The sequence below is a fragment of the Chionomys nivalis genome, chromosome 3 (assembly GCF_950005125.1).
Source record: "Chionomys nivalis chromosome 3, mChiNiv1.1, whole genome shotgun sequence".
NCBI classification, from domain to species: domain Eukaryota; kingdom Metazoa; phylum Chordata; class Mammalia; order Rodentia; family Cricetidae; genus Chionomys; species Chionomys nivalis.
In genome coordinates this window covers 104,571,506-104,586,138 of record NC_080088.1, presented here as the reverse complement: position 1 = coordinate 104,586,138, position 14,633 = coordinate 104,571,506, and the positions used below count along the sequence as shown (strand labels likewise).

At 46.9% G+C, this 14,633-nt stretch overlaps 1 protein-coding gene across 10 annotated transcripts in view; it reads left to right on the top strand.

The window, feature by feature from the left end:
- Positions 1 to 14,633, top strand: part of Sfswap (splicing factor SWAP) — a 76,628-nt gene that overhangs the window by 58,187 nt on the left and 3,808 nt on the right. For 7 of the 10 annotated variants that reach the window (XM_057763831.1, XM_057763830.1, XM_057763829.1 and 4 more), the window contains 3 exons: positions 1,741 to 2,006; positions 6,777 to 6,929; positions 7,947 to 8,072. In XM_057763831.1, the coding sequence (XP_057619814.1) occupies positions 1,741 to 2,006; positions 6,777 to 6,929; positions 7,947 to 8,072 (545 nt within the window). The remainder of the gene's footprint in view (positions 1 to 1,740; positions 2,007 to 6,776; positions 6,930 to 7,946; positions 8,073 to 14,633) is intronic. The other 3 variants (XM_057763835.1, XM_057763834.1, XM_057763833.1) reach the window with 1 other exon arrangement.

Sequence of the window (14,633 nt, the reverse complement as noted above, 5' to 3'; positions counted from 1 at the left end):
CCAAAATAACAAAAAATAAAAAATATGTAAAGCCATATCTGCAGATAGATAAAAACAAGCCATGGTTGCAAGATTGCCTCTGTGTTCTGATGTGAGTTATTTGTCATCAGCCTGCTGGCAGCACCAAAGTGCTGACCTAGCCCCTGTCTTCTCTCAGGATGACTCTATTCTTGTCTGCCAACATTAACCCTGTCTATAATTCATGGATGTTTGGCTCTGGAATGGTCTCCCTGATTGTGTGTGCACACAAAGATTATCTCAGCAGAACTGCTTCAACAGAAAGGGAACATGAGGAGCAGATGGTGCTAAGTGTCTGACTGCTTTGAAACTGAAGAACTCAAAATAAATTGACAGTTAATAATGAGAGTCAAACCCAAAATGTTGTCATTATCAAGAAACTTCATAAGCCAGGCGGTGGTGGCGCATGCCTTTAATCCCAGCACTCGGGAGGCAGAGGCAGGCAGATCTCTGGGAGTTTGAGGCCAGCCTGGTCTACAAGAGCTAGTTTCAGGACAGGCACCAAAGCAACAGAGAAACCCTGCCTCAAAAAAACAAAAAAAGGAAAGAAACATGAAACTTCATGGATAGGCTGTCGTTGACTTTGCTGAGTAACTTGATGTGCTCTTTGCCCATAAATATTGGCACATTCACCCAGTTAACCACCTAGATGTAGATAAGAGTTCTTGCAGGCTCTTTATATGAGATCAGGTCACATCCTCGGGATGGGCAGGTACCCAGAGGGTAGCATTCCACCATGCACATGTACATACATGGTCCTTTTCTGCATGTTAGTCTGCCCAGTGCCATTGGCCATTAGATGGCTTTACATATCAAGGCATGATCTTAAGTGATGTCTTTAAATGTACTCATTGACATAGAAAACTAGTATTGATGGATATGGTAGAACTCACAGAAATTGCCTTTAATCCCAGCACTCAGGCAGCACTTTCTATGAGTTCCAGGCCAGCCAGGAATACACAGGTGAGACCCTATCTAAAAGAAGAAAGAGATTAATGGTATACTAAAATTTTAAGCAGTCTTTACACTAGCTAAGAATATTGCATCAGTGATGATAAGCCTGTGAGCTAATGGCCTAAGCAGAAGGGAGTTCAAGGAAAAACTGAGAGCTCTCCCTCCTGTCTGACAACTGCAGGTAGCCATCTGGCCTCAGCTCAACCTACTGGACAGAGCTCTTCATTGTGAGCTGGTAGTTCTGTAAGAATCGTGTGCAGAGATGTTAATCAGCTGCCAGAATGAGCCTGATGGCAGAGCCTCCGTACCCACAGTTGCAGGTTTACAGATGCATGTGCACACCACCTCTGTCCCCATCCCATTCCAGGGCTCCCAGACATCAGGGGCAGTATGAGAGGCTGCTCACACAGAGCATCTCCCTTGAGTTTTCCCATAAGTCTTACTGCTAAATCCTCTAGACACAAACTGAGAAATCTTCCATGTGTAGCAATCGATGACTACTTAAACCATATTTTTCCTGAAAGGCCAGAGGTTTGTCTTTTATGACAAGATCTCACTGTATACCAGGCTAGTCTAGAATTAAATTTTGTAGCCCAAGCTGGCCTCAAACTCAAGGCAGTTTTCCTACTTCCGCCCTCTACATGTCTCAGTCACAGATGTAATCCATACACCCAGCAGGGGAATTTTTATAAATAACAGCCCCTGAGCTATCTACATTTTAAGGGTTGTATTTCCTGGTGACATCCACACATTCGCTTATGTTTCCAGGAAACCGGTGTCATGCCCTGTCCTCTGCTGGTTGGAGGTAGAACTCTGCCCATGTTAGAAGTGAAGCCTCCAGAAAGGCCTTCAAGCAGATGTAGAGACCCACCAAGAGAAGAAGAAAGAGAAAAGAAGAAGAAGAAGCACAAAAAACGGTCTCGAACGAGGTCCCGCTCCCCCAAGTACCACTCGTCTTCCAAGCCCAGGTCTAGATCCCACTCAAAAGCCAAGCACTCCCTGCCCAGTGCCTACCGGACAGTGCGGCGGTCAAGGTGGGTGTACAGGCGCTCATGCCCTCCTGCTCCTAGTCTGCCCTGCATGCTGAGCCTCCTCCTGGCACCCTGTAGAGCCAGCAGAAGGTTTAAAGTGAGCACAGGGTACACTAGGCTGATGAACACACTGGGGGGAGGGGGTGTTGGTGTTTGTGTATGTTTAAAATAAGCATAGTTTTCACTAGGCTGGTGAATGCACTAGGGTGTGTGTGTGTGTGTGTGTGTGTGTGTGTGGCATCTTGCAAATCTAAATGAAATCTTTCAAATATTATTTAGGCTTTTCAAAGCTCATCAGCCACTACAGGTTAAATGATTTATTTATGCTTCTTATCTCTGCATAACTTATTTATACTTCACTCTTCACTCTGGAGGTGGAAGCAAGAGGATCTCCAGTTTAAGGCAGTCTAAGCTACACTAGGGTACTAGCTCAGTCAGTACAATTTGTTGTACAACATGAGGACTTGGGTGAAAAAGCCAGGCCTGGTAGTGTGTGCTTCCAGTTCTAGCATGGGAGGTGGATACTGGCTGGGGCTCGTCTAGCCAGCTTAGCCTAATCAGCAAAGTCCAGGCCAGTGAGAGACTGTCCCAAAGTCAGGTGAATGAGCTGGATATGTGGACAAAAGCCCTACTCCCAGCTCTCAGGAGGCAGAGGCAGGTGGATCTCTGAGTTCAAGGCCAACCTGGTCTATATAGCAAGATCTAGGCTAACTAGGGCTAACGAGACTAGTTTCAAAAAACTCACAGTGGATGGCTACTGAGGAAGAACACCGAGTATTGCCCTCTGACCTACACACATACACACACACAAAATGAGTTGCTGGGTGATGGTGCACGCCTACAGAGGCAGGCAGATCTCTGTGAATTCCAGGACAGCCTGGTCTATAGAGTGAGTTCCATGACGGTCAGGGCTCCGCAGAGAATCCTGTCTTGAAAAACAAACAAACAAAAAACTTATCCTCTCCCTCCCATCAAGATTTTTGAAGAACGAAGTTGTGAGTGGGCATGGTCACACATGCCTGTGATCCCAGCGCTCGGAAGATGGAGGCAGAAGGATCAAGGCATTCAAGGTTATCTTTGTATAGCAAATTTGAGTACATGAGACTGCCTTATAGAGAGTGGGGGGATTGTTTGCTTTACAGAACATGAAGGGAGTGACACGTGTTGAGTTGTAGAAATTCATAGGCTGGCAATACTGGAGTTATTTTGTGTGAATGAACTTTCCTGTGCTGATCGCTTCTGAGTGTGAAGTGGTACAGCAGCCCTTCCCACTCAGTCTGTGTTCAGATGTTCTACAGAGTGTCTGCAAGTGAGTGTAGATGAGGCAGCTGTGTGGATCTGTTTCTTCACCTCAGCCTACTGCCTCCAAACGTTCTACCAAAAAAGCCCTCTTGATAAGGAGCCAGGTGTTAAAGAAGCAGTTTAGCATTTCTGGCAACAGAATTAGTAAACTTGAACTTTATAGGTCCCAGAGCATACCTCTTAAAAGGTTTGAAGGGTTTAAAAATGAGGTTCAGCAGTCACTAGTGTGACTGTCTTCACTGAGTGTGTTTGTCTACATGGTGAGCCTTTGGTTCTGGTTCTTGGAAGTTCAGCACTTTGTACCATTACCAGAAAGCTTGTCATTTAGTTGCAGTCATGCTTTAGATTTTTATTTATTTTTTTAAGCTCCTAGAATTTGTGTTACAGATCCAAACAACACAGGTTGTACCTATCCTTCAGTCTCATTCTGGCTAGTCAGATTTCCTCTGCTCCAGGGCTCAGACAAGGGGAAAAACAGTTTCCTCATGACTCCTAGGCTTTGAGCCAGTAGAAAGGGTTGCCCAGGCCCTTCATCACCTCAGGCACCCACGTTAATCTCAGTGTGTGTTAGGGCAGATTGCCTTGTGCTTCGGCTGCCCAGCTTGTCCCCAGGTAGTGGTGTTACTGACCTGGAGTGTTCACCTAACACCTGCCTTGTAAGTTCCTGACTACAGTTAACTGTAGTCCTTAACTAAAATGGACTAGCTTATTTTATATATTATCTTTTAAAATATTTTTAAGTTTGCAATAGACTTAGGTTTGCATATTTTATACAAGTGCATTATTTATAACACTTTATATCTTCAGTGCCTACAGGTCCAGGAGCAAAATCCTGCTCCTTAGTGTAACTGTCAGTTAAAAGACAAACGAAGCTGAAATGTTTCTGACCATTATTTCTTCTCTGATGGTAGGCCTTCACTTTTATCTTAATTTGACCTTCAATGAAAATGTTTTACCGCTGGTCATTCTCAAAGCTCCCCAAACTTCCACCTCGGGGGCTGAGATGGGATCAAAAAGATCCTTTTGAATAATTTGGTTAAACAACTCACATAATTTACAGCATTGGATAAGTTGATCTTTGATGTTTGGCTTTACAGTTTAGATAAAACATCAAGACAAGCACAGCCTTTCTGCAGATTAAGAGTGCTGGTAATGCGACCCACCTTCTAACTACTGTCTGTACGCAAAACATCCCGAGAGCTTGCAACATGGACCCTAGAAGCTGCTGTCCTCGGCTGCACACGGACCTCACTCTCGCTCTTGTTCCTGCATGCTCTCTGGGTTAGGGTTGTACTTTCCCAAGCTGAAAGCAAAGCTGCTTGCCTAATCCAGCCCTGCCCACACTCTCGTTCCCAGGATCAAAGCTGTTTGAAAGCCATGGTTATGGCAGGTGCAGTAGCCATGCCTATGATCTCAGCACTCAGACCAAGGCAGGAGAAGAGAGGATGTCCAGGGCCAGCCTGGTCTTCATACTAAGACAATATCTTGAAGACAAAAAGACACCAAATAAAACGTTGCAGTTGTGACTGAAATGGGATGGCAAGTTCATGCTATGTGCTGTTGACATTCTGACCACAGTACAGAAAGTGCTGATGATGCCGTCATTATTTGTCTTTAACTATCTTTTCAGGTAGAGTAACCTGTTGCCATGGTAACATCTACAATGGAACATACTAGGCTTACTTTTCAGGCCTGGCACAGCCTAAGTGGTCATTTTTAAATGATGACTGCTAGCTCAAAGTAAGATGCTGCAGTCGTTGGCTTTCTCCCGTTGTAGCATACTGTAACTGAAGTGTGTTCTCTATATTAAGTGGTTCTGGTCTGATGTAAAATGCAGGACAGTGTGATATTCATTTACTGTGTGATGTGCTCGTAGGGCGCAAACTGCTTTCTTCATATGTCCAAACTGTAGGTGACTTTGGATCTGCAAAGACAAGTTCTTCTTAGCAAAATTCACTAGTCTCCTAGTGACGCCCAGTACCTCCGAAAGCATAGTGGCTGTGAGGGATTTGAGTCAGCCTTGACGAAAACCTAAGACTTGTCCAGGTATTGCTCCACCTCTCAGCTGTGCTGTGTCCAGCATTCTGTCTTCCTGAGGTGAAGCAGCAGGCACACAGCTAAGTCACAGTAATGATTTGGGTGTTACTGCTCTAACGTCCACCAATGACATGTGAAGTTGCTTATCTGTTAACCTTCCATAGTCAGCTCCCCTCAGTGTTCAGCTAAGGCCTGTGGGCAGTCCAGCAGTGTGGAGGACTGTGTGATAAAGACATTTCTCCGTAAATCCCTTCGAGCATGGGAAGAGTGCAGGCTAAGGGGATTTTGTTTGTTTGGTTTTTGCTAGTTTTATTTAGGATTCATTAAGAAAACTGGGCATGGTGACACATACCTTTAGTCCCCAGCACATGGGAGGTAGAAGCTGCTGGGTCTCCAAGGCCAACCTGGTCTACAGAGCTAGTTGCAGGACAGCCTGTCTCAAAAAAAAAGTAAGAAAGACCTTGTGCAGGTTAAATTGAGGTCATATTCTAGTGTAAAATTAGTGAGTCTTTACTATCCCACCAGGAAAGCACATTTAGTCCTGCAAACCTGTTTGTTAAAGGAAAGAGGGTGGTTGGGACCTCCCGTGTGGTGCCACCCCTGTGGGTGTAGGACAGTAGTATTATGTTGAGGTGACCTGTGGCCAAGCCAGGTAAGGCTCAGGTGCCTGCACTTCACAATGTCAAGCCTTGTGAGTGAGTGAACAGAAGGTGACTTCACCCTGTCCAGTTAACCTTCACACCAGTAGCCAGTTTCCACTAGGTTAGACCCAGACCCTGGCTGCCGAGTCGCCCACAGCTGTGAGAAGCCCAAGAGCAGGGAGGAGCAGACACTGGCATTCAGACAATAGTTTGGATTTTATCATTAAGTCTCCTGCCTCCAGAGCAAAGCATTGTGGTCGTTCAAGAAGGGATATCTTCGTTGCACTCACTATGCCTGGAAGTTTTTACATGAGGCTGGTTTGTCTTCTTTAAGAAGGCCTATGGTGACGCTGAACTACTGATTGATTTTAAGCCGGATTTCCCAGCTCTTGCACTGTCCTGGCATCAACATTAAGAGCCTGGTTAGCAAAATTAAAAGCAGTAAGACCTATTTAATTAAAGTGAAACCTAAAGAATTACCGGCTGTTATTTGCTGCCCTGTTCTGAGCAGGGCTTCCTTCCCAGAAGGTTGGAACTCTACTGGGAACAGCCATGTGCTCTGAGGAATTCATAATGCTAATGGCCACTGCAAAACGGTATTGTACTTCAACATTCTGAATCTGCAGGCATTCAAAACTAACTTATTTTTCCTAACTGTTGAGTTTATTGTAGAATTCTTTGCTAAGCATCCATAGGTGCTAAGCTTTGAGTGAGCGGAGCTTTCTCACGGCTCTGGTAGCACCCAGCCCGGCACATTTCATTCTGAATGTCAAGTATGTGCCTCCGACCGCAGGCCCTCAGCCTCCTCAGGGATCTTGAGTGTGGAGCCTTGTCCCAGCAGCTCGGCAGTGGCGGCAGCACAGCAGGAGAGTTATCAGGCAGCCTCGGCCTCGAGCAGCTTTGACTCCTGGAGCTCTTTTGAGGGGAAACCTGGTAAACCGTCAAGGTGTCTGACTGCCCCCACCTCTGTAGTCTGTGTAGCCTAGGGAAGGTCTGGGGAGGCACACCACCTAGGCCAGCCCTGCTGGAGAGGCCCCACATGGGGGCCAGGGTGTGACCAGAACTTGATTCCTGAACAACTTGTGTGTTGTTTCTGTTGGGAGGGAGGAATTTGTTGTGCTTAGAATGAGTTAATGAAGAACTTTCTCAGATGGTGGAATCAAACTTCTCGCTTTATATTGTTTTTGAGTGGGTTGTCATGGAAACAGAACAAAGAGAGGAGTTTGGGTTTGGTAGGGTTTTATTTCCCCCTAAATTTTTGCTTACTGGAGATTTTCCTGAAATAGCAAATGGACAGAGAACTAAAATAAAAGTCCCAAGCCTTCATTGAGGAACCTGTATTAAGGACCTCTACACCCCCAAAGGGTGAGAGGGGTCTGAGGGTCTCTCTTGCCATATGTGGAATAAATCTGAGCATGAATTAACAAAGAATAAGTATTAATAGATGGTTTTGTGTCCATGAAACCTCCCATAAACTTAATCAGTCTGCCATGAGGGCATCATGTTGTGAGAGGTGCAGGGTTTGGGCTTCATGCCAGTGGGCCTGCAGCGTGGTCCTGTTACCTCCTGCCGCATAGCCTGAGAGGAGTGACAGGAGGGTGGCAAGGTGCAGCCTGCAGTCCTCGGCTTCTCAACCTTTAGTTTCTCCCTTCCGCCAGAATGTCAGCACCTTTCCCTGCCCAAGGGTAGGAACAGCTTGAGTGAACTGAAAGCTTCAGGCCGTGAGTGAGCACAGGGCAGGAGCAGGGAGGAGCAAGTGCAGCCTCCTGGAGACCTGCGCTGTGCTGTAGCAAGGCAGGGGTGGGGAGAGGTTCTGTGCCTCCCAGCTGGTGTCAGTAGGGCAGGGCCTGCCTGAGCAGCCTGCATCTCAGACAGGGGCCTCTCTGGCCTCATGGTAGGGAGGTGCATACCACACAGACCAGGCCTCAGACAAGAGCTAAAGTTCACCTTGTTCTCTATCTAGGTCACGCTCTCGGTCCCCAAGAAGGAGAGCACACTCTCCTGAGAGACGACGGGAAGACAGGAGTGTCCCTACTGCCTACCGGATGAGTGGTAGCCCTGGAGCCAGCAGGAAACGAACCCGTTCCAGGTAGGCTATCATGTCTCACAGGGGAAAAAATAATGTATGTCTGAAGTCTTGATGTCACCTGTGTGAGGCAGTTGCAAGTAACTTCAGTGGTAATGTCTCCTGGGAACCCAGACTCACCTAGCAGTGGTTACTGTCTCTTGGGGCAGTGTGTTACCAGGAGCATATGGGGATCCAGGGCACAGTTGTGTCTATGCCTTTGGAGCCAACACATGACCTTGCTCTGCACCCTGTTTTTCCTTAACACCAGCCCAGGGACCTTGCTGTCTTTGCTGGATCTGCACTGGTTCCTCTTACCTGTCTGTAGGGAACAGAGGGATCAATGCTGAAAGTACGAACTCCTTGTCTCGGTGTCCTGCTTTTTCTCCAGTGATGGACACTGGAGACTGGGTGGCATACGATGGTGAGCAGGGCAGGGAGGAGGTCAGCCAACATGGTTATAACGCAGAAATCCCAGCTACTACGTTTGAGCCTGGCCCCTGATAGCCCATTTAACCCTATAAACCATAGTTCCCTGGCACTTTGACCTGGTGAGAGCCCAGGCTAGCCTGGCCTCCCCTATCACATTGGGGCTCTAGGGCTTTCTCTGGCTCATCTCTAACTTGGGGGAAACCTGTCTACACTCCGTGGTGCCTGCTTCCATTCCTGTTAATCACCTTTCCGTCTCTATAGTCCAGTGCATGAAATAATAGCTTACAAAGAGTGAAGGTTTGTTTTGATTAGTCCTGTCCTTTGGGCCTGTGCTGGGGCAGTAAATTGTGGTACGTGCCCATGTTAGGGCCAAACCCTTTGATGTCCCTCTTGATGGTCCCAGTCTGTCCCTGAAGCACCACTCTGGGAACCAAATATTTTGTGTATAGGCATCTGGGAGACATTGAAAATCTAGACTATGGCTGCAGCAGGGCAACCCTGGAGCAACAGCTAGTGTCTCCTCGTGGATTTCTTTAGTTCCCAAGTGAGCAGGAGTCATCAAACCACTCTCTGTCATGGGACAAAACAGCCAGAAAAGCTAGAATTTTTAAGGGAACCATGGGTTACAGGTGAACAGGACACATCTGGGACCCCAGCTATTGCCCAAAATGCAATAGGACAGGAGCAGTGGTCATAGAATCCCCTTTGGAGGTAGCCTAAGGTGGAGCAGTACAAAACGGCCTGTTAGCTGGTCACAGGATGGCTGTTGATTGGAAAAAAGAGATCACTTTCTTTCACCTGAAAAGCCAGCAGACAAGCTGGGAGGCTGATGGGTGTTGGCAAAGGTTTCCAATACAAGTTCACATTTATAAATTACATTCCAGCCTTTATAATCCTACCAGCTATTGCAGTACATAGAATTCATTCCTTAAGCAAGTGGTTTAACATTTGAAGTTCATCATCACCTTTGGTATATGTAAAGGGCATGGTCTAAAATTAATTCTTACAGCAAAAGATCTCTCTCAACAGAAGAATTCTTGCTTTGCCCTCAAATTAACCTTTGCATTCAGAGGTACATGATGGGAGAAGGTAGTGGAGGGCCAGTGTCCGCAGTGTGGGGCGTCTAGCCCCGTCTTAGGCATCAGGATTTGTGGGGCCTCTGGCATTTCTGCTGGAACACTGTCATCCCGAAAAGACAGGACGAGGCCTCTCAGCTGAGCGCTGCTCCAGGAGCAGCACTGAAGAGTGTGCAGCTGCCAGCCACCGTGTCCTCCGCCCAGACCTAGAGCTGCTCCGCTTCCATCCAGCACCTTCAGCCCTAAGTCAGACACTTCCTCCACCCTTCCCTCTCAGTCTATGGGTGGCCTGTGGCTGATTCATTGATACCCTGATACATCACCCAGACAGAGGGGCATGCTACTACTCTGATAGAGCACAATCTGAAGCAGTTTCCTGCAGACTGATTACCACCTGCTAAACTAACTAGAATGGGTTTTCGTTGGTTTGTTTTGTTTTTCGAAACAGGGTTTCTCTTTGTAGCCCTGGGCTGGCCTAGAACTCACTCTGTAGACCAGGCTGGCCTCAAACTCACAGAGATCCACTTGCCTCTGCCTCCTGAGTGCTGGTATTAAAGTGTACACCACCACCGCCCAGTCCACTAACTGGGGGTTTTAATGTGGTACTGAGAGCACCCACACACATTTGGTCAGCAGCTCACTTAGCTGCATGTCCTCTCCTGCCCCCCTTTGTCTCTGTCCACTGCTCTTCCCACATGTATTAAAGAGTCCAGTGGTGCTGCAGAAGACCCACAGGCAGGATATGGTACTCGTCCGTGGAAGGAACACCTAGTACTCTGAAGAATGCATCCTTAGTGATGCTACACCTGGTCCTTCATCTAAAGTTGCCTCTGTCTCTGTACAATCAGGTCACCTTCTAGGGGACCCTGGGCACGCATGTGAACTCTGTTCCCAGTTTTCTGCCAAGTCAGGTGGTGATGCCAAGAATGGCTTCTTTCTGGTTCTGTCTCTTCCTCGGTCATTAGCTAGCCCCTCTCTTGTTTAGCACTGCTCCGGACATTGTTGACTGTACATTTCCCATTCCCTTATTCTGTTTGATTGTGACAGACTCCAGAAGCCTCCAAGCCAGTTGTCACATTGTTCTGACTCTGGTCATGGTGCTCTTCAAACACTAGCCAGCATCTCTGTACAAATGTCCAGGCTGTGCTGCCTTTCCTGCTGCAGCTCTGGAGTCTGTCCTTTCTCTGTTACTCTGCTTCCTTTCCTGCTGCAGCTCTGGGTCTGTCCTTTCTCTGTTACTCAACTTCCTTTCCATTTCGTTTTTATTTTTTATTTTATTATTTGTGGGTATGAGGGTTTTCTTGCATGTATGTCTGTGCATAATAATGTGTACTTGGTGCCTGTGGAGGCCACAAGAAAAATGGAGTTGCAGATGGTTATGAGCTGCCATATGGGTGCTAGGAACAGAACCCAGGTTCCCTGGAAGAGCAGTCAGTGCTCTTAACCACTGACCCATCTCTCCAGCATAACCTGCTTCCTTTTAGTGAAAGTTTGGAAATCAGGATCTAAGTCTACTGCCCATTTTTAGAGTGAAATCTGGTAGACAGGCATGGCAGTGCACAGTAGTCAGGAGGTGGAGAAAGAAGGATCAAGAGTTCAAGGTCATCCTCTACATATTTTCACGAGACCCTGCTTCAAAAATAACACACCAAAATTGGCAGAACATAAAAGCGAGCAGCAGCAGCATCCACACACAGCATGTGACTGCATGGTGAATTGTGTTTCAGAGAGTGCACACAACGGCGCTGTAGTCAACAGATGTCCTGGTTACTTCACTACAGTAAGGAAGGAATCGGTAGGAATGGCTTCCTGCCATTGCGTTCCCTGTGCAGAACTGCATGTGGCACAGCACCGGAAGTTAGTGACTGAACGGCCCTTGCTGCGTGTGCAGTGTTACTCGTTCAAGGTGAACTTGGGAAGTGAGATATCTGTTACAGTCCCTCAACAACCGGGGAAAACAGCTGAAAAAATACAGGGTGGGGCTGGCAAGACGTCTCAGTGTGTAAAGGTGCCTGGCGTCTCTAAAAACCACATGGTGAGAAACAGCTGACTCCCACAATTGTCCTCTGACCTCCACATGTAAGCCTTGGCACACACACAAACAAGTGTCTGCATGCACACACAAAATAAGTAAATATAATCTATTTTTAAAGCGGAGAAGAATCCAGGGCTCACTGGCAGACACCTCTAATCCCAGCATTCAGGAGGCAGAGGCAGCCAGGCCTCCATATTTCCAGGACAGCCGGAGCTACACAATGAGACCCTGTCTCAAGAAACAAAAACAAAACATGATTATTTTAAGTAAATGAATAAAAGCTGAGATATAAAACATTTAAAACTCTTCATTCAAAAAAAAAAAAAGCAGAAGCTCAGGAAGGAAAAAAAGACAAATGAGGCCATGAGAAGGTGGCTAATTAAAAATGCTTTGTGAAAAATCTTTTTAGATGCAAGCATGTCAGACAGATCTTAGACGTGTTTATAAAGTGGGCTTTTGGGGCTTGGGTGTTTGGGCAGTGCTAGAGGTGAACCCAGATCCTCTCACATGGCTAAGCAAAGCACTCTACAATGGAGCCGTACCCCCCCACCCTATTGAAACACTTAGGACCGGGACTGAAGTTCAGTTGGACTCAAGACTCTGGGTTCAGTCCCTAGCTTTTGGACATGAACTGGGCATGCCTAGTGGCAGTGGGGGTGGCAGGATCAGAGGGGCCATCTCTTCTTTTTTTTTTTTTTTTTTTTTATTTATTTTATTTTCGAGACAGGGTTTCTCCGTAGCTTTTGGTTCCTGTCCTGGAGCTAGCTCTTGTAGACCAGGCTGGCCTCGAACTCACAGAGGTCCGCCTGCCTCTGCCTCCCGAGTGCTGGGATTAAAGGCGTGCGCCACCACCGCCTGGCTAGCCATCTCTTCTACATGACCAGTTTGAGCTCGCCTGGATCTTGTGGGACTTGTCCTTTTTTTTTAAAAAAAAAAAAAAAGGTTTAAAAGTAAATATACTAACAGATGAGATTTTAAAAGGCAAGGAAGATCCACTTTCCCATTCACTGACTCTCTGAGGCAGGTATTTTAGCATCAGGATGTGATGTTCAAAATGTGTGCTTAGTGCTCAGAACAGAAACAGCTGAATACAGTGCAGCAGACAAAAGACACAGCCATGGCCAGCGACCCAAGGGTACGCCTGCTTTTAAAATGGGTGCCCAACACTGACCAGGACAGTGTGCCAGAGACCTGGAACAGCATGGAGAGCTACAGGTGTGTTTGCAGCACACTTCCCCGTACCCTTGCTGAGAGAAGTCATCACTAGAAGAGTCCTACTTGGAAGGGAGTGGTGTGGAAGTATGGAAGTGATGTGAAAGTTTCCCCTTTGCAGGGCACCAGCTAGGAAATGAGTCTCTGTAATGTTGGTGTTAGACTACAGAAGAGCAACCGTGTAGAAACATGGTCCAGTTCCACATCGTCACAGTCTGAGGAGACAGCGCAGAAGCAAGGAAATTATAAAAATGAAGTGAGACATTTGCAAAACAAAAAATAGCAGCATAAGAAAGGAGCAGAACTAAAGGTTGTTTGTGGAAAATGGTCAAAGAATTGACCATTCTGTAGTTAATCAGGCAGGAAAGGCCTGCAGACCTATAATGGATAATAAAGAAATTCTGTCTCTGAGAGATGGACAGAGTCCCAGACTGACACAGGAGAAGAACATCATTTGATCTGCTTGGGAAAATCCAATTTAGAAATTGGAATTTACATTCTTAGGACCAGGTTCCCAGCTCCAAACCAGTTTTCCCTGTGAATCCAGCATGCGGGAATGATGAGGTGACCACTCAGGGGCCTTCTCAGCAGAGAGAAGTGGCCACTCCCCAGTCACCCCAAGACCAGATGACTAATCCCTAGGCTAGCAAGGATTCTGCATATTTGTGTTCACAGACCAGTGCTCTGAGAAACATAGAGCCTCTCCTCAACTCTCTAGCAAACTTTACTGCCCACACCTCCTCTCCTCTATGATCTATAGATCCAGCCCAACCCCAGCGTACATCCTAGGACTTTTGGAGAACTGGCAGACAAACTGAAACGATGATTGTCAAAGCACTAAGGTGCAGAACTTTGACCTGGAGATACCTAGATCCTGGTAGAAGCCACAGTCAAGCTTTATGGTAAACACTGAGCGGACTGCAACATTCTTAAAGCCCACACTGTGGCATGACCTATTGCTCGACTAGAGCACTGAAGCAGTTCTGCAGGAGAGTCCTCTAGCAGAACCTGCTCCACCCACTGGACACTGAGATGAGAAAGAACAAACTGCAGATGTTACTTCTATTTAGATCAGCTATCCAAATATAAAAGCCAGAACCAGAAAACAGAATGTATGCCTGAGACTCCTTAAGATGTTAAAAAAAAATGGATGGAAGGGTGGATGGATGGATGGATGGATGGATGGATGGATGGATGGATGGATGGATGGATGATAGGTATGTAGGTAGGTAGATAAAAGCCCTGCTGGGTTAGGGAGTCAGCTCTGTTAGTAAAGTACCTGCTACACCAACAATAGGACCTGAGTTCCATCTACTGGAGCCACACAAAAAGCCAGACATGTGGTACATGCTCATAATACCAGTACCAGGGAAACAGGCAGGCCCCTTAGGTTGTCTTCCCACATGTGCATACATACACACCCACAAAAGAAGACCCTACCAATGGGAGGAAAGCGTAATACAGTCAGTATCGCCAAAGTCAAAAGCCTGCTTCCAGGGGCAATTAGGAGACCGAGCAGTTGTTCTCCCAGTGAAAAAGACACCCATGGTGCCCGTCTCTGTAGTCCATGTCAACGACCGGAGAAACACATTAGCAGGGTACACTCAAGAGGATACTGAACATCAGCAGTCCAGAGTAAGGGAGCCCCAGCAAGTTTCTCCTTGCTCACTGGCCTCACTCAGAGTGGTCAGGCGAGGATGCTCACCAGCCAGTCCTCACAGCTGAGGCTGCCGTCTAGAAACAGCTTCATTTTTTACAAGGTTACAGGTGCACCTGCCGTACTTCACCACTTCTTTTCTCCCCAGACTGCACTGGGTAGTTTGGCCACAG